The sequence below is a fragment of the Saccopteryx bilineata genome, chromosome 1, assembly GCF_036850765.1.
Source record: "Saccopteryx bilineata isolate mSacBil1 chromosome 1, mSacBil1_pri_phased_curated, whole genome shotgun sequence".
Taxonomy (NCBI): domain Eukaryota; kingdom Metazoa; phylum Chordata; class Mammalia; order Chiroptera; family Emballonuridae; genus Saccopteryx; species Saccopteryx bilineata.
In genome coordinates, this window is record NC_089490.1 from 235,957,388 (window position 1) to 235,977,931 (window position 20,544).

The 20,544-nt window shown below is 38.8% G+C and overlaps 1 protein-coding gene across 1 annotated transcript; it reads left to right on the forward strand.

Moving 5' to 3' along the window:
* The first annotated feature begins 2,264 nt into the window (after window positions 1-2,264).
* On the forward strand, window positions 2,265-12,839 carry RGS18 (regulator of G protein signaling 18). The gene is made up of 5 exons (XM_066253518.1): window positions 2,265-2,590; window positions 3,053-3,154; window positions 4,169-4,230; window positions 10,472-10,638; window positions 12,401-12,839. Exons 1-5 carry the CDS (start codon window positions 2,472-2,474, stop codon window positions 12,656-12,658), a joined length of 708 nt encoding a protein of 235 aa, XP_066109615.1. The 5' UTR covers window positions 2,265-2,471; the 3' UTR covers window positions 12,659-12,839.
* Window positions 12,840-20,544: the final 7,705 nt, after the last annotated feature.

Genomic DNA, 20,544 nt, shown 5'->3' on the forward strand with positions numbered 1-20,544 from the left:
AGAAATGTCTCTCCACATACCCTGATCCATAAGAGCCCACCCCTGAATCATCCGCCCTTTGGCTTCCTATGGTCCAAGCCAAAAGCTGAAGCTGTTTGGAACAGCCCAACTGTCGATGCAAAGGGCCAGTGGCCAGGGCTCATAGGTGGTCAGCAGCCACACCAGCTGATGTTCCTTCCTGAGAGGTTCCACCTGGCGGGGTGGTGTTATGGACGCCGCCGGCACTTGTTGCTCTGTGCAGGTACACCTGGTTTCTGTCCCCTTCCAGAGCTGGGACCAAAATCCTAGAGGCACTCCCCCTTTCTGTTGCTGTTGCCACTGTGCCCAACCCATGTCTTCCGGAGTCACAGACACATCTAACTCACAGTGGCACTGCCTGGGGGAGGCCCAGAGCTTACGGGCTTCCCTAGGAATTTGTGTTCTCCAGAGTGTCTGATCCCGGCCTACACATACTCTCTCTCCACCAGGCAGTGTAGGGGAATGTCGGGCCACAGAAGGAATGCAAATCCTTTAAATCCTACCAAGCCTTGCCAAGACTTGCACCTCCTTCACATTTTGGGGGGTGGGATAGGCTTACATCATCTCAAACACAACTTCTGTGACAACACACATCTTACCTGACCTACAGACTCTGGGTTCACTGCCCACCTTCTCCCTCATGGATGCTCCCACAGAGCCCCCAGTGACCCGGAGCAGAGGCAGGTCTTCACATTTTAACATGACGTCCTCCACGTGATGGACTCATTTTATTGATATGAGGAAGGAGGGCCAGGTCTCAGGCCACCACCACCACCACCACCACCCCCCTCCCCCGCCCCATGACACATTGTGGGCTATGCCAGTGGCCTTGGGAAGCACTGGGAGGGTCCATGATTGTCCCTCCCAAGGGAAGGCAAATTGCAGAAGATCTTTCAGCTAAAGAAAAATGATACCAGATGGAAACTCAGGTTTACATACACCAAGGAGTGAAGGCAGCGGGAAATGGTAGATAGGTGGGCAAATATGAAAATATGAAAGACTATCCTTTCTCTTTTAAAAGACCTTTACACAATACTTGTGCCCCAAAGAACCAATAACTAAATCCAAGGTATAACATCCACTCTGTTCTTCCTCTTCTGTCCGCTCCAGTCTGCAGACACAGAGAGGAAAGCCCATATGTCCCTTCCAGTTCTCTTTCAGACCTTTGTACGGACTTCCAATGGAGTTTCCTTGTGTCCGTATTTCCATATCTCTCTCCATAGTTCTATTACCTCTTGTACACAATGTCAACAAATATTACAAAAAATAGTTCAGTAAGTTTATGTCGCTCACTTCTCAGGGTATAGTAACTCAAACAGAACCTTAGGGACTGGATGATGTTCAAACTCTCATGATAGCTCCTTGTCTTCATTCATCTTTACAAATTAAACATTCTAAGATAGTGAATGCTAATAAATCCTAGAGGACATCCCAGTGCAGGTGTAATATGAATCTCTTTCTAGCCAACCTTGCCATGAAATGCTCTCATGTGTAATCTAAGTCAACTTCCAGCCAAAGTAAATTTAAAAATATGTTGAAAATAAAACTGATAGAGTCAGGGAGGTGTGTCTATAAATGCACATTAATATTCTTTCATTTCAACTCTGCAAATATTTTGAGCTCCTCACTCATATCCCTGAGTTAGGAGCTCAAAATATTTGGTTTTAAGAACTATTTTCTTAAAACCAGTAACTTGAAAAGACTGAAAAGAAATTCTTTTTTAGATTTGTTAACTGGCTTTTTATTCTGTACAATTGTAGAGAAATTAAAGCATTCACTGCTGGTGATCAAAGGCTCTGATAATTTCATGTCTTCCACTGACCTCTGCAATGTTGTAAGAATAAACCACGCTTGGTTTCCTTTTCTTAAAATTCGAGTTAGGGACTAAATCAGTATTCCTCAGATATTTGAGTTTCATGACACAGTTACCAAAATGGAGGCTGAACCAATTGGGAACTACCCTTTCTTTCTTTTTTTAATGAGGGCATAAAAGAAGCTAACATACAAACCACCATCTCTAGGCGTGACGTGCAACTTTGCCACAACACATTTGCATACACACTACACACTAGAGAACCTTGCAAAATGCTCAAGTGGGAAATGACAGTGTTGCCTGGGTCTATCAAAGCGTCATTCTGGTTGCACAAACTGGAAAGAGAAGTTGTGCTGTGGTAATCTTCGTCCTTATCTTAGAGACCAAGAGTCACTTTGCAAATTTGTAGTATCATTTCCCTAAACAACTCAGGACGGAGTTGTACTTTGGTTCCTCTGTTCTACATGTCTCTGTCTCCACAGAGGCAGACACACAGTTCTTAGAACTTGCTTTTCTTTTTCAATTTTAACCACTGCTGACAGGGTTGAGATAACTTTTTCTTCTACCATGTGTAACTATGGAATGAAATTAACAGGTGAAGGATGTAACAGATTAGATATTTCTTCTTCTTAGAGAAAAAATGAAGACATCATTGATTTTCTTTTCTCAATTGAATATGTGTGAGTTAAAGGAAAAAACATTTTTCAAGTTAATACATGGCTCACCAAAAGAAGAGGCAAGCAAAGATGCCAAAATCAGGTAAAATTGCAATTTTTTAAATCTGCCTTATACTTTTAAAAACACGATTGATGAATATTTGGTAGCACTTGCTCTTAAAATTCCAGTTGAAAATATATTGATTGTACTGTTATAATCGGGGGGGGGGGGGGAGGGATCTTTGTTAGAAATAAACAACTGATTAAATCTAAAGTGTTTTCAAAAAATAAAAAGTGTCACATTTTTAACCACACAGACTAACTAGTAACAATCTTTAGTAAAATAGATCTTAACTACTTTGCAGTCACTGAGGGGGGGAAAAGCAAATCTATTTCACATAGGCTAAGCAAATTTCTCCACAAATGTAGCATTATAGTGAAAGTCTTTAAGAAAATCCCGTGAGTGTGGAAGGTGAGTGAGAATGGATACTCAGGTAATTACTAATTCCAAACTTGACAGGTCTGTCATCCAAATTTTCCTGAAGCTAATACCTTTTCATTACAGGGCTAAGGAAAAAAGAAATCGGCTAAGTCTTCTCCTGCAGAAACCCGAGATGCACGAAGAGGCGCTTTCTAGGAGTTCTGGGCACTTGGCCAGAGAAACAAGGTGAACAGATTTTAATTATTGGTGTGTGTGTGTGGGGGGGGGGGGATTTTGCTGATTCTATCATGAAAGACTTAAGAAAAAGGAAATCAGGGATTTCCACTTTACTGAAAATTACACAATAATATAAGAAGGTTAGAGATCTCATTTCCAAAAATATAGAATATTCTATGAAAGTGAACCACTTTGATACCTTGAATTAAAAAATCTTATAAAGATATAAAAGCTCTTTCAAAATGATATACCTGTCAATTTTAAATGATATATTTCATTCCTTATAAACTGATGAAATACTCATTAAGGGTTTTCACAATATAATACTGTCGTAAAGAAAAGCTAGGCATATCTTTCCTCAGTAGTTTGAAAAACTGTTGTAGATATCATGGCAAGTAAAGCACAGGAAACGGATATTTGGTAATTATTAGCTATATCTTTAATTCAAACAGAAAATAAAATAGCCTTATATACTTGTATAGTATAAGTTCTTCCAAATGGGACCAGGACCAAGAAAAGATCCAAGAGAAATATATTCAATTCCCTAAATTATACATGCTGCTTAGATATCTGTTTTATTTTAAATGTTTCCTATTTCTTATCCCTTTAAAACTTCATTAGTCAAACTTCCTGTATCTGTCAAAAAAAAAAAAAAAAGTGCTGCATCTTGTGGTAAGAGTTGCAAGGAAATTGCAGTTAAAAAAAATTGACTGGAAGACATTGTCAGTTTACAGTCTTCTATTTGCTGAATTAAGAAATAGTTGGCCTGATTTTCTTCTCTTGATTTTTAACGTAGTACCCGATTAATTTTCCCTTAGAAAATAATCAAAGGCAAAACTGAAAAAGATGTTGACCAGTGTGTTTGAGGTGTCCAGTGTAAATCCAACTTTTATTATGTACTTGGCAAGAAAAAAGAGAGCCCCTTGCAATAGGACTGAGAGAGCAGTAGAGTAGCATGTGCCAGAGCAGATTCGTCAGCGGACTCCACGCACTCCATTACAAAACATGTTGTGTCTTGAACAGACTCTGCCCTGAAGAAGCAGTAAGATGGGGTGAATCACTTGACAAACTGCTTTCCCATCAAGGTTAGTGTTATTTTTCACCAAATACTTGATTCCTTAATGGAGAATTATACAAAGAATGCATGTAACTGTACACCAGAGGCTGTCCTCACAATTGAGTCTGATCAGTCATTTACAGCCATCTGAGTTTCTCATCAACAGAAATAACTAAATAATAGAAGAGTCAACTAATGGAGACTTAAAAAAAAAAGTCTCATTTTATTAAGAATTCTGTATCATGGTTGAAATGTTATTTCTTTGTGCTGTGGTTAATAGTTTCACATTTTAAAACCCCAGATTGTCCGTGATATTTTTATTGTTAAGAGAGCTAAAATTTAAAGTCATTCTTTTGATAGACATTCAGGAAACCCTCATGAAAATGGTTCTTCATTTTATGCATGCTTTACTCTTCAGATCCATCATCTGTTTTTAAAGCAGACTTTTCTATAAGTTAAAAATCAGGTGGGTATGGTTAAGGAGGAGCTTGGCAGGTAAGATGAGAGGTTGGGGCTAATACGGAGCCTCCCATGTGACTGTCCTACGCTGTGACGAAGTGTGGGTTAGAGGACAGGCTTAGGACAATTGGCAAAAGGCAGCAGGTGAGTGAGCTTCTTTTGTCTTCGTTCAGCCCATAGTTCCTTCCAGGTAGAAAAAGGGAGAACGGAACTGAGTAATGGGGCTGAGTAACCACAGGGTGCCTTGCTTCCCACGCTGAATCAGAAGGAGAGCTTTATCAGTCTGAACAGCCACACACTCCCTCCAGACCACAGCTTTCATTCGCATCTCAGAATTTTCCTGTCCCTCGCCCCTTATTTGAAACCAAAACCTTGCACAGCATTTTCCCGGGTGAAGCTAACCAGCCTGCTCTGAGACTGTCCACAGCACTGCCAGTGGGGCTCACACCCCAGGGCACCTGCTGGAAGGAATTTCCATTGCTGGGGCACTGGGAGGCCAGTGACTCGGCCTCAGGGAATACATTGCATTTGATGAAACCCCAACTTTCCTTGTCTGTCTTCATTGTCTGTGTCTGTCTCAATTGTCTTTCCATCTGTAAGGCTTTGGTGACCTGTTCACGTTCCCCTGAATGTAGTTATCTGAGAATCCTATTTCTGCGGACTATTTCTGAAAAAAATTTCCCTCTTCCAATGAAAACAGATTCTGCCTCTGAATTGTAATATTGACTCATAGCAAGAAAAAAATTTTTGAGAAATCAAGGCTTAACTTTAGGCAAGAATGAACCTGACCAGGCAGTGGCGCAATGGATAGAGAGCCAGCCTGGGATGCAGAGGACCCAGGTTCAAAACTCAGAGGTTGCTGGGCTTAAGTGCGGGCTCATCTGGCTTGAGCATGGGCTCACCAGCTAGATCATAGGATCATAGACATGACCCCATGATTTCTGGCTTAAGCATGGGGTCACTGGCTCAGCTGGAACCCCCTAGGTCCAGGCACATATGAGAAAACAATCAATGAACAACAATTGCTAAGGAGCTGCAATGAAGAATTATGCTTCTCATCTCTCCCTTCCTGTCTGTTCCTATCTGTCCCTCTCTCTGTCTCTGCCTCACTCACTAAAAAAACAAAAAACAAAACAAAAAGCTTTAGGCAAGGATGTAATCAATGAGACAGAGGATAGTAGTAAGACAGTACATTTATGCTGAGGATACAAAGCTTGTTACTCTTTCCTTTGTACTTCACTGTTACCTAACACTCTATCATACCCTTCAGAGAAGAGGAGGGTAAGAAGCACTTTCCTCTGGTCCTCACTTTCCTTCATTCCAATCATTTCTGAACTACAGTTAAAATTCTTGCCAAATATATGTCAAACCTGGCTCATCCATATTCACTAATTCTTCTGTCACTAAATTTATTTGTTCTTAAGACTAATTACAATGATCTGTATAAAACCTCCCTCCATTTTTTATGGCCCCCCAAATTTCTTTTTTAAAAAATTCCATTATTTGCAATAGTTTGATATATTTTAGCCTTTTAACTTGTGAACCACACAGAGCAAGGGAAAAGGGGGAGTGGAATTCATTCATTTACAGTTTGACTATTGATTATAAAGATGTCTTTTCAGCCATGAATCAGCAGACCCGGGACATCACCTGGTAAATATTAAGTGCTCAACTAACATGAAGTACAAATGCATTGCTAGGAACGTCAGCCCAGGGTCCCTTTGAGATCTGAGTTTGGGTTCTCTTCTGCCACATGGGGGTTGTATAATCTTAGAGAAGTGTTCTAATCACTCGGACCCTCAGCTTCCTTTGTGACAAATGGAAATAAGCATGTCTTTATCTTCAATGGGAACAGGGTTAAATGAGGTGGTAAATGAGATACCAATGACTGCTTGCTGCTACACAGAGGGACATGTTTACTGCTATTCTGAAAAACATCAACAATACATTTAATGACCTTTTTCTGTTTCCCAGTCCACTCCTCACTGGATAAACATCCCTGACAGGGTTAAATGTCAAGTGAAAGAACTACACAAGCTAGATTTATTTCTTTAACAATAAATTGGTATGTAATAATTTCATCATAAACTCTCACAACTCACTCAGAGAGAAGACAGATTTAGCCAGGGTCATTAGTCCTATAGGAAACCCTCCCCTACCTGTCTGCAATCATTCTGCTTTACAAGTAGTCAAAACCAAAGAGAAAAAATAAATAAACCTGCTCTTTTTTACTGGTGGAAATACTAAAGAGCTATGAAATAGCAGCACTTGGAATCAAGAGGCTGTAACCCACATAACACAAAATCAGCACTGACCCACTTGGACGCCATTATCAGTGTTCACGATCCAAGTGTTCATTAAATTACATTGAATTCACCAATAATTATTTGACTGGTATTCTTTTAATCAGGTCTCAAAATCCAATTATTTTAATTGCAAAGCTATTGGAATATTAAATTATAAAGCTTAAAATAATCACATAAAGTCTGTTGGTGGCAAGGGGTAAAGTCAGCACATTTCTACTGACTTAACTCTTGGCCAAAAACAAAGAAAAACAAAGAGTAAAGTAAGGAAGGGAGGAAAGGAGAAAGGGAGGGAAGGAGGTTGGGGAAAGAGGAAAGGAAGGAAGGAGGGAGGAAGGAGACAGCGAGGGAAAGAGGGAGGAAGGAAGGAAGAAAAGAAAAAAGACAATAAAGATGTTATCCTGGTGTGTGTATGTGTGTGTGTGTGTGTGTGAGAGAGAGAGAGAGAGAGAGAGAGAGAGAGAGAGAGACCTTGTTCTATCTCTACCTATCAAATTTTATAGAATATTCCTTTGGTTAGATGTGTAAGTTTCTCAAATTCTGTATGTCATAGCTATAAGAAGGAAATGAAAATTGTAGTAAATGTAGTCAAATGAGACACAAAATGATAAAACAAAAGAGGGTAGAAATTTGAGTCTTCAGTTGGACAAAATGGCTGATATTAAAACCACTGGAGACTGATTATGAGCATCTTTAGGAATGGAGCCACAGAAAAGATGGTTCTTACTCTAGACTGTAGGGGATTCATCAAAGTTCACCATCTGGACAAGGAGAAAAAGAGAACAACCAAGCAGAGAGTCAATATAGGCCTGGGGAACTAACCAATGGAATGAATTTAGGGAACTATTACAAAGTAATTCCTAACTAAGAAACAAAATTTGAAGAAAAGGTGGCTTAGTAACAGACAATAGACAGATGTGACCAAACCCATGGAGTTTTTTTTGAGGGGTGTTATTTCTACTACTTTATTCAAATTTCATCCTTAAAATGTAGCTTCACTCTTAAAATTTAAGAAAACACAGCAGAAATCCAAGAAAATCTAAAAAAAGTATAGACTTTAAATAATAATAATGTATCAATATTTTGTAACAGGAGGGAACTGAATGTGGTTACATGGCAACTATACTATTTCCATAACTTTTCTGTAAATCTAAATCTGTTCTAAAATAATTTTTTTTTAAAAAAGCTCAAACATGTTACTGAAGTAAATTACTGAAATCCCTCAGTAATTTAATTGCTGTTTCCCATTTGTTTCTACGGAAATGTTAGAATAAATTTTTCTGCCATCCCTATTTATTGGCAAATTTGTCTGAAATTGAAAAATAAATTTTTTTAAAAATCTATAACTACATATATAATTAATATTTTCTAAATGTTCTTTAATAAAAACAAAAAGTGTGAATAAATAAAAAACCAATATCAGACTATCTCTGTGATTTGTAACTATAAGTTTCAAATTTAGTCATCGGTCTTCTCACTGACTGACTTCATAAAAGTAAATGCTGCCATATAAAGTTAACAAGTTAAACCCAATAAAGTTATTGATATGTGTATATTATACTCATCCATATGTGTGTTTGTGTACATATATGTATATGGCTTTGTGTAAGACAACTTTGAAAGTAAAATATGTGCTGAAATATATATAATTTTGAAAACTACCAGCTAAGTACATTAAAAAGGCTAAAGAGCTTACAATGTATCACATAGACTTTAGAAAACCATTAAAAGAAATTATTTAGATGTGTGCAAGCTCTGGAAGAGTTTGTTTGATGGATGAAAAGGTAGAATTTTATGCATGAAATATGAACTGCCCACAAGGTTGTTACAAACATACAAGCTAACCTCGAGGCACAGGCTGTTCTGCAAAGAAAACAGACGCACGGGGTGACTGAAAGTATGTGTAAGCATGACGTCAAACGAGGCGATGAAGAAATAGGACACACACAAAAATGAGCCAAAGATCCCCAAATTTTATTTCATATTAAGAGGAAGATGGCAGTGCCTCTTGTAAATGAGAACTCAAGGTGAAACAATATTTGTGAGAAGGTACCAACTTAGAGTTTGACCTTCTTTAGCGGTTGGAAATTTTATTAGAAATATTGCAGGGTTTCAGAGGCATGCACCTAGAATATAGAAGATGGTTTGACAGAGATTCTTAGCCACCCCACATTGTTGATAACTGAAGATGTTATCAACAGAGAACACTATTTCCTGCAAAGGGTGTCCCAGTCCCCAAAAGCATCTTCCAACTACTACATCCCTGTGTATTTTCCCGTGTGCACCCTTTTTTTTCACTTGTTGCAAATAATTCCCAACATTCTGAACCTTTTAATTAATGATTATTTGCTTGGACTTTTTTACACCCTGGATCATGATTCTAGTAAGCTTAAGGCTGAAAATAATGTGCACTACTTAAGCTAGAAGTAAAATATGTATGTCACTGCATTTTAAAAATACAAGCTGATTAGGCTGTGGAAAATACTTCTTCCTGGCACTGAGTGAAGGCTGTGGGGAAGCCGTACTTCTCTTTTGGGGAAGGAAATGAGGACTTCCTCTGATGCTTTTCACCTACTGGCTTTTTTAAGTTGCTCTTCCCAATTTTCAGTTATGGCTTTTTTGCAAGATAAGGGAATCCAGCGTTCTGCAAAACTGAATTTTGGAATCCAGCTTACCACTAACAAGCACTCGATTCCTTAATCATCTCAAGGACAAAAAGCAGTAAAAATCTGCCCTAACTTATACATGGATCATGTAAATGAATAATGATTGCAAACATAAGCACTACATTCTGGGGCAGGTTGAGAGCTCTATGAAACTAAATATCTAAAGGGGAACAGTGCAACCTAGAACTGAGGATATGAGGCCATAGGTGGGTTTCCAACCTCAGGGTTGCATGACTTGTTTCATTTTGTTTTTTGGCATCAGAATAACACCCCGGCCCATGCCAGACTTTCCATTCAGAAACACGCAACTCCCAGCACTTCCTACCCTGGGTGACACACTGAGCCTGCTCTTTGTGTGTGCGTTCTGATCTCGGGTTCTGTCTGGCAGTTTTGGCAGTTGTGTTCACCACCACTGCCTTCTAAGTCGATCCCTGACTGCCTCCATGTGACACACGGTTCTATTGTGACATGACTTAATGCAGCTGTCCAAAGTAGGAGAAACAGGAAGTAACTAATGCACTTGGATTATCTTGCAAACCATAGCATATTATTATTTTTTTGTATTGATTTAAGAGAAAGAAGAAGGGAAAAAGAGAGAGGGTAAGGGAGAGAGAGAGAAGCATCAACTCGTTGTTTCACTCAGTTGGTCCATTTGGTTGTGCGCTCATTGATTGCTTCTGCTAAGTACCCTGCCCACAGGAGCTAAACCCACCACTTCTGAGAGAAGGCATGGCTCTTCTGGTCATGATTTCAGCTATCCTTTTTAGTAGAGAGCAGCATCTGTACACTTTCTCAGCATTAATATTTTATAGTTAAACTGTACCCCTTCTTTTCTTGGTAGATGGACTGGAGGCTTTTACCAGGTTTCTTAAAACTGAATTCAGTGAGGAAAACATTGAATTTTGGATGGCGTGTGAAGATTTCAAGAAAAGCAAAAACCCTCAACAAATGACGTTTAAAGCAAAAGCAATATACGAGAGATTTATCCAGAATGATGCTCCACAGGAGGTAAAGATGATTGGGAAAATATACAACTGTTTGAAAAAAATTTTTGGTAGAGAATCTGCCTTCATCAAATTGGTACCTCCTTACATTCCACAAGAAAGGTTAGAATTTTGTTAACACAAAGTGAGTATCTGTAGATTTCTACCTACAAACAGATGTGTGGTAAGACATTGCCATAGAACTAAAGGAATCATGAAAGTCACTCCTCAAGGTTATTTTAATTCTAGACTAAACATGAATACAATTACTTGCAACATTTAGATTCAGTCACTTATTCATGTTAATCACTTTAGCATAAGCAAACTCTCATAGAAACTAAAGATTTCGGTAACTGATGAAGAAGACAAGAGAAATCAAGAAGTTTGTACCATGTACACTATAATGTTAGCTCATCTACCTGTTATTTGCCCCAAAATGATTATTTTTCCACCTTCAGACAGACTTTTAAAAACTCATAATAGAGAGATGAGGGAAACCTAATTTAGCAAAGAAAACACAATGTTGCTTTTCTTTGATGGCAAGTTCCATGTGAGATTAATGCAGGGGTCTCAAACTCAACTCAGCATGTGGGCTGCAGAGCAGGCCGGCCGCACTAGGTCTACAAAAGGCAACTGTTACACAACACTTTTCTCACTGCAGTTGAAAACAAAAAAAATCAGTACAACAAGCACAGTCGTACATGCAGTTTACTCAGTGTCACAAAATGACCAGAAACTGTAGTTCGCATCACAACTGCTGTTAACTAAGCTAATATCTAGCTAGGATGCTAGAGAAATGAAAAATACAAGTAGGCCCCTAGGCTTACTTAATTTTATCCAAAATATTTTGAACTTCATGGATTAGTCTGCGGGCCGCACAAAATTGTTCGGTGGGCCGCGAGTTTGAGACCCCTGGATTAATGTGTCATACAATCGCTAAAATGGCTATAAAACTGGTAAATATTATCTATCCTCACATATGAATTCAATAAGATCTCTATACTTTTATTATGCATTCCATACACAGTGTTTCTTCACTGAATTGGTAGAATGGGTAGTCTCTACTGTTAAGAGTTCTGCTTGACTATGAATTAGTATATCCTTCAGGTAACTGCCTGTGTGGAAACTGGTCGGCACAAAATGATGCTTGTTCTCCTTGCTTCGATATGCTTCATGCTGTTCTGTGATTCAGTACATTATTCTGTTTTCCTCGAGGTCAACGTTATACACAGACCAAAAAATAAAGGCCTGAAAACTCACTACCACCAGAACCAGAACAAGATATGTCAACAATACTTTGAAAAAAGCATTAAAAGATTTTATAGCTTTAAACTATATTAGTTTTCAGCACACACTGGCTTGTAGGATTGCATCATCATATAATGGAAAATAGCCCATTTTTCCATTATATGATGGGCTGGGATAAAACAAAAGCCCCACACTGAAATCCCAAATCAGCTCCAAACTCACTGCGATCACTGGAAATTATCTTGTTAATGACTGAAGATGAGGTGAACCTAATGATCATATCTATGATTCTTGCTATAACAATGTTCTATTATTCTAAATTAGCAGGAAGTGGGAAAGATCACAGCACAGGGGAAGAAGAGTCCCATGGAATGTCAGTCCAGAGTCAGTCATCAGACTCCTAGACCCGTAACAGGAAAAGCACCCAAGTACCCGGGCACTGTGCCCACTCCAACATTGAATAGTCTTACACTGTTTCTCAAAGGTGTTTACTACAGTAGATTGACTGACCTTAATTACATTTTTTTAATTATTATCAGGTTAACCTTGACTTTCACACCAAAGAACTCATTGCTGAGAGCATCACCCAACCCACCCTGCATAGTTTCAATGCTGCACAGAGCAGAGTATATCAGCTTATGGAACAAGACAGTTACATGCGTTTCCTGAGATCTGACATCTATTTAGGCTTGACAGAAGGAAGACCTCAGAGACCCACCAATCTTAGAAGACGATCACGCTCATTTACCTACAATGACTTCCAAGATGTAAAGTCGGATGTTGCCATTTGGCTATAAAGAAAATCCATTTTGCACATTTTGGTGGCAAATGTGTATGTACATCTGCTTCTAAGACACAGCATATGTTAACAAATGGGTACGTCACTTAAAATAAAATACGTCATATAAAAGGATTTTAAGATTGCAAATCAAAACTTTTATTCTAACAATACATACTGTATCTGCCAATACATTCTGTAACATCTTCCACTTGACTCTATTTCATTCAGAATTGGAAAAGTAGATGTTAATAGACACTGATAAGTGAATTATCAAACAAAAAATAATACATTTGATAACGGGAACTAGGAAGTAAATTCATAGAAAGATCAAGATATATTCATAAAATTTTATTTTTGTCTTATTTTTAAGCCTATCTGTTGTGAAATGCAATAAATACATTCTGTAAAAGAATCATATGATCATGAAGGAAACAAGAACTTAACAACTTAATCTATTAATTTATTTTTTGGATGTTGATTTAGGGCATATTTTCTCCTTTTCCATTTTTTGTTTGTTTTCTTCTATAGGCAGCTATGTTTCTAAGAATTTAAGCTAACATGTTTTTAGGGTAATTATATATATATATATATACACACACACACACACACACACACACACACATACACACACACACACATAGTTTGATTTTTAAGGGGTAAGTAATAATTATAATTATTCTTCAGTCTACTGAGTAAGTATAATTTCTCTGCCACACTATACTCTTCCTTTCTCCTTAAGAAAAATCCCTAAAAAAATGTTGCAGGTAATATAAAAAGACAATACTCATACTTTACAGATGATTTTGATTAGAAAATTAATATTACAAATCACAGATGAAAAGTAATTGGAGAGAAATAAAATCAATAAAAAAACTAAATATTGTGTTTTAAAAATCATGTGAAAAGAAGACTTTTCTAATCCCTGAATACTGAAAATACGGTGTTTATTCAAGCAACTATCAGTATCTACCTCAAAAGAAAAAGATATCATTTCACTTTTTCTGTCTCCTTTTCCATCCTGAATCTCGGGAGCTTTTAGAAATTCAAGAGTACGTCATATAGGGGCCTCCCTTCTCTTGAATTCCTGATTCAGAAATCGCATCTCTAAAGGTAGTATTATGTAATTATCACATCAAAATAATGTATTAGTGTCTCCTAAGTCTCAAGATCCTCTTCCAATAAAACACAATATCAGGTGAGTATACAAAATATACCAGCTTGTCAAAAAAGTCATTTTGTTGGTTTGACCAAAAAAATCAACCTTAAACCAGAACCCAACATGCAACTAGATTCTTTCCTTCAAATTTATTTTTGCTGATACTATAAATATGTATAGTGAACAAACATATACATAATTGTTGAAATAACAAACTAAATTTTTAAATCAAATTTTTATTGTATTTTATGTATAAAATGCTAAAGACATTACAGTTTAAGTGAATGGTAATATTTGGAATAATAGAAGTGCAGGTAATTTTATTTTGTGAAAAAATAACTATGTTTACTGGCATAGTATCTAAATTTGTTATCCATAATTAATAACAGTATTAAAATTATAGTCATTTATGTACGCACATACCCCCACACACACACACAGGTCTAGATGTTCAGATTTTTGGAAGGACTGAGGTACTTCATAATCAGTTTTATAGTAAAATTGCATAATTAATTCAATGAATAGTCAATATTAAAATACTATGTTTAGGTAGTTCTGACTTTGGCATTTATCCTTAAGATATGTGTTACATATTACATGACTTAATACCTTAATTTCATTTTTAAAGAGAAGCTTCCATAATTTTTAGACATTTATTTGGATAATTTTTAAAAGACTTAATTGAAGCTGTTGACTTACCTTTGTTTTATAAAAACCTTCATTGCTTCTTTTTAACACTTTCTCTATGCTATATATACTTACTTCCAAGATTCTAACACATCTATAAAATAAACTCAGAAATGACTTAATACAGGTTAAAATTAGTATTAGAAAAAGTGAAAATTGAAACTGATCTCAGAGATTCGTTTCAATTTATGTTGTCTTCCATGTTTTAAGGCTGAGTCATTAGCCAAAATATAAACTGGGCTGTTCGGTCAGGGCTCTTCCAAGGGTAAGTGATAACTCAGACTAAACTTGATTTCAAGGAGGAAAAAAAAAGGATTCAGATTTCAAATGTAACACCACTATGATCAATTTGTAACTTTTTGATGAATATAGTCTTTTTATAATCTCTGATTTTACCACACAGAATAAAAGAGCATTAAAAATCATACCAAAACAGTAAATCATGCAGAAAGAAATGGAGGCTTTGACGGAAATGTGGCGGGGGGGGGGGGGCTGCTGAGGGTAAGGTGGTGGGTAGGCAGGTGGAGAACCAGATAATTAATCACTGCAAATATTTCCTAAAATAAGAAAAATATTTGTGCATATACTAATACATCATGTAATATGTAAACTGAATGATAGACTTTTTAAACTATTATTGAATGTTTCTAGCTTCTGTTTTACAAGCCCTGAGGTCAACAAGCCAGACAATTTTACTACTTTGTATATTACTATTCTTTTCTTCTACTTTTTTTTTTGTATTTTTCTGAAGTGAGAAGCAGGGAGGCAAGAGATACAGACTCCCTCGTGCCCAACTGGCATCCACCTGACATGCCCACCAGGGGGCGATGCTCTGCCCATCTAGGGCATCGCTTTGTTGCAGCTGGAGCCATTCTAACACCTGAGGCAGAGGCCATGGAGCCATCCTCAGTACCTGGGCCAACTTTGCTCCAATGGAGCCTTGGCTGCGGGAGGGGAAGAGAGAGACAGAGAGGAAGGAGAGCGAGAAGGATAAAGAAGCACGTGGGCATTTCTTCTGTGTGCCCTAGCTGGGAATCGAATCTGGGACTTCCACATGCTGGGCCAACACTCTACTGCTGAGCCAACCAGCCAGGGCCTTTTCTACTTCTTTTAAAATTAAAATTAGGCCCTGGCCGGTTGGTTCAGCGGTAGAGCATCAGCCTGGCATGCGGGGGACCCGGGTTCGATTCCCGGCCAGGGCACATAGGAGAAGCGACCATTTGCTTCTCCACCCCCTCTCCTTCCTCTCTGTCTCTCTCTTCCCCTCCCACAGCGGAGGTTCCATTGGAGCAAAGATGGCCCAGGTGCTGGGGATGGCTCCTTGGCCTCTGCCCCAGGCACTAGAGTGGCTCTGGTTGCGGCAGAGCGACGCCCCGGAGGGGCAGAGCATCGCCCCCTGGTGGGCAGAGCGTTGCCCCTGGTGGGCGTGCCGGGTGGATCCTGGTCGGGCGCATGCGGGAGTCTGTCTGACTGTCTCTCCCCATTTCCAGCTTCAGGAAAAAAAAAATTAAAATAAAAAAAAACAATCGAGTTTCATGTGATTTCACAGATGGACTTATTCTCTCTCTCAGACTCCAGTCTTCCTAAACTAAGTAATAGTTTATTGAGATTGTTCTATAAACTCTCTCTTTATGGGTATGTCCCCTTTAAACCAGGCCTAAAAACTAAACTACTCCTGGGTGCAAAAATCAACAGCAATATTTCTATTTCTGATTCCATGCATAACATTCAAAAGCACTTTCATATGAAAATTGAATCAGGATGTTTAGATAAAGGAAGTAAAATCCATGTAATATGATTTCACAGTTTTGAAAATAAGATGCTATGTGAATTTAAAATAAATGGCGCATGGGCAGCCCAAAGTTTTTCATCTTTAGTATGCAAGACATAAGTGCCCTGGGCATCATGAGGTGCCAGTGAATTTAAGGAGGCAGCAGAGATTTGGTGAAGAGAAACTATACAACCTGCAGTTTTATATTCCTCGGAAATCACCAGAGATTTAAAACAATACTAAAACACTCTTTGATAAAACAGAAACCAGTTTATTATTTGCAAAACTATTATCTTCTTTGTTTCTAGGTATTTAAGATTTTTTTGTTTATTTTTTAGAAAGTGAATATATTATTGGATGTACAAAATGAGGATATTCACATATTTACAGAATCAAGTCTCTTTCTCTCAATGTGTTCCACCAATTTCAAGCAGCCCGAGGAAAATGTCAAATATGCCAGTATATGGCATATAAAACACTCTCAAACCCTGAAAATATTGATAGTTCATTTTTACAGGCACTTTTTTCCTGCTGTATGCCAACTTCTTATTTTTATTATTTTTAAATTGAGTTTATTGGGGTCACATTGGTTCACAAAATCATACAAGTTTCAAGTGTACAAGTCAACAAAACACCATCTGCACAGTACATTGCTAACCCATCAGCCCAAACAAAGCCTCTTTCTGTCGCCATTCCCCACCCACCCCTTTCCCTCTAGGTAGCTCCACACTGTTGTCTGGATCTATGTGCTTTGTATAAAGGACTAGCCAAAAAAATGTCTATCAATATATGGACACCTTCTAAATCCATTCTTCTCATGCACCTCCCCTCTGATAGCTGTCAGCCAGTTCTCTGTGTCTATGCCTCTGTATCCATTCTGTCCATCACTTTCTTTGTTCATTAGATTCCACATATAAAGTGAGATCATTATATTTGTCTTTCTCTGACTGGCTTATTTCACTGAGCATAATACTCTCCAGGTCCATTCATGCTGTCGCAAAAGGTAAGATTTCCTTCTTTTTATGGCCAAGTAGTATTCCACTGTGTATGTGTACCACAGCTCTTTTATCCGCTTGTCTACTGATGGGAACTTGAGCTGTTTCTAGATCTTAGCTACTATAAATAACACTGCCATGAACACAGGGGTGCATCCATTTTTCAGAATTAGTGTTTTGGGTTTCTGTGGTTATATTCCCAGAAGTGGGGCTGCTGGGTCAAAAGTGCTATCACAGCCTGACCAGAGAGCAGTGCAGTGGATAGAGCGTCGGACTGGGATGCGGAGAACCCAGGTTTGAGACCCCAAGGTCGCCAGCTTGAGCGTGGGTTCATCTGGTTTGAGCAAGGCTCACCAACTTGAGCCCAATGCCGCTCGCTTTAGCAAGGGGTCACTCGGTCTGCTGTAGCCTCCCAGTCAAAGCACATATGCAAAAACAATCAATGAACAACTAAGGAGCTGAAACAAAGTATTGATGCTTCTCATCTCTCTCCCTTCCTGTCTGTCTGTCCCTGTCTGTCCCTCTCTCTGTTTCTGTCTCTGTCACAAAAAAATAAGTGTTCTAACAATAAGCGTGCTCGACCCTGGGAAGGAGGCGTCTCGGTCTCAGGCAGACGCCCTTCTCCCCCAGGTGGGCTGAATCCCCACTCACTTTCACCACCAGCTGTGCGGACTCCTCTTCCCATCTGGGTGGCTCTGGTTTGGGGATCCCTGCTTTGGGTTGAGACCCCTCATTCCCGGGGGGAAGGGAGTTTTGCAACTGAGCTATCTCTCCACTTCTCAGCTGCTGCACATGGCTGTGGGGGCCAGCTTTTTTGACGTCTCCACCCTTCTTACTACTCTCTGTGTGGCTTCTTCTGTAAACCCTTGGTTATAATATTCAGTTTAGCTAGCCATCCGTTGGTTATTTGGGTTGATTGCTCTACAATCTGGCTATAAATCAGCTTTGACACCAGGAGCACATGAGTGTAGCTTCCCCCTACTCTTGCCGCCATCTTGGAATCCCTCTGTATGCCAACACTTTAAACAGTGCTATTCCGTTTTGTCCTGAGCAAACAAAATATTTGAACATTTTAATTTTAATTTTTTACCAAGTACCTAGATTTTTTATTTCATTAAGTAATAGGGTCGAGGACTTGAAATGCTAATGGCTTCCCTGAACAGCGTAGAAGAGATATTTTCTGAAAAGAGACATTTCCTAAGCAGGTTCATTTTACACTTTAATTTCTTTCAATGAGGTAAAGGTCAGTGTGAGGCTATAAGAAAGTTAATTTGCATGAGGGATGCACACAGAATGTGAAAATAATATAGTATGAAAGATTCATAATTCAAGCTTTTAGATCCAACCTTGGGGCTAAAAAAAAGCAATTATAGGAAATGGTTCAACAATTACACAAACTTTTTTTCAGTGATATACTCTCATTCTAAGAGACATGAAGTGACAGTCTTGTAAAATAACAAATTCTAAGACTCAGCAGTCCTTTGTAATGCCTCCTTCATGAGTCCACTGGCTTTAGAAAATGTTTATCAATAAAGACCACATTTGTCAGCCACTAACGCAATTCCCTGTGTCATCTTATCAATCAAGTCCTGCAGTTTATGTCAGTTTTATATTTATGCTGATTATCTTTTTGTATCTTAGTATTCTTTAAATCATGGGGACTAACATACATGGCTTTATTGAATATGGTTTCATGATTATTTAATTGAACAGGAAGTAAATTGCACTCTTATCCACAATAGTGTGGCAGATACCTGTTGATCTGTTTCTGTTTCAATCAAATAGTGTCATGATATTACTGTCTTCCTTGGGATCACTCAACTGGTCCCTACCAGATTCCCCTGAAATAAGAATAGGAATACAAACACGTGTGTGGTACAATCAGGACGTGGGGTCAGGGGACATGATGTTAAGAGATGGGAACCAGTCACAATACTGTGGCTACTTCCCAACCAGCCCTCTGCAACTGGAGAGGAAATGCCCTCCTTTCCTTCAGAAGAGCCAAAGCCAAGTTTTGAGGGAATGAGGAGCATCTTATACATGGTTTTCATTAGCTTTTTTCCCAAGGGGTTCAAGTCAGGTTATGCCACTAAATAAAACATATGTTGAATGCTTTTTACCCACTATCTTTTTCCTTAAATATTGTATAATGGAGATCTTGCCCCGAAATGGTTTGCTTCTGCTTTAATGTTTATGCTTATTTTAAGACGTTATCTTTTTTCCACCTGGGTTTTCCTCATCAGTATATACTGGGATGCTGGACAGCATTAAACAGAAGGTACTTGGAATTAGAAGTTCTTTCCCAACTTGGTGTTACCCTCCCCCCGGGCAGTATTAACATACACACCAACAGTGCCAGAGAAATGCGTGTATGAGCTTGTGTCCTTTTGGGTTTTCTACACTATTATGTTTTCGGATAATTCTAAATAACAATCAGAGAATAACTATATTTATTGAGTATATGATACATGGTAAGCATAATATTCTCTCTTCCCACTACCAGTGTTTTGACACTGACAATTTAATTTCTTTGTGCCTCGTTTTCAACTATAAACATGGTAACAATAATGTTGTGTTCTTACATAGTTTCTGGAAGAGCCAACAAGCCCATGCATCTAAAGAATGTAGATGAACATCTGGCTTGCTATAAGCACTCAATGCGTGTTAGCTATTATTCCATGAAACGGGTCAATCTTTCAACAGCTGACCTGCAGGTGAAAAAGAATTGTCAATCCTCTATTTCTGTCCCTATTCCTAAAAGGCAGTAACAGTAAAGAGACAGTAATGACATTTAAACAAGAGTTTATCAGCTTTGCCTGCACATGTGTGAATGTGTGCACATGCTTATTTACTGCGGTTGGCAGAACTGCAAGATGTCCAAGATGGCCCCCTCAAGACTCTCAAGGTCAGCCCTGGCTGGTTGGCTCAGTGGTAGAGCATCGGCCCGGCGTATGGAAGTCCCAGGTTTGATTCCTGGCCTGGGCACACAGGGGAAGGGCTCATCTGCTTCTCCACCCTTCCCCTTCTCCTTTCTCTCTATATCTCTCTTCTCCCTCCCCTGCAGCCAAGGCTCCATTGGAGCAACATTAGCCCAGTTGCTGAGGACGGCTCCATGGCCTCCATCTCAGGCGCTACATTGGCTCTAGCTCAACGAAGCAATGCCCCAGAGGGGCCAAGCATCACTCCCTGGTGGGCATGCTGGGTGGATCTCGTTCAGGTGCATGTGGGAGTCTGTCTGTCTGCCTCCCGGCGGCTTCTCACTTCGGAAAAATACAACAACAACAACAAAAAAA

Coding starts and splice junctions, on each gene's coding strand:
- RGS18 (XM_066253518.1), top strand. CDS start 2,472: ATGAAGACATCATTGATTTTCTTTTCTCAATTGAATATGTGTGAGTTA. Junction 2,591..3,052: donor AGCAAAGATGCCAAAATCAG/GTAAAATTGCAA, acceptor TTTTCATTACAG/GGCTAAGGAAAAAAGAAATC. Junction 3,155..4,168: donor CACTTGGCCAGAGAAACAAG/GTGAACAGATTT, acceptor TGTCTTGAACAG/ACTCTGCCCTGAAGAAGCAG.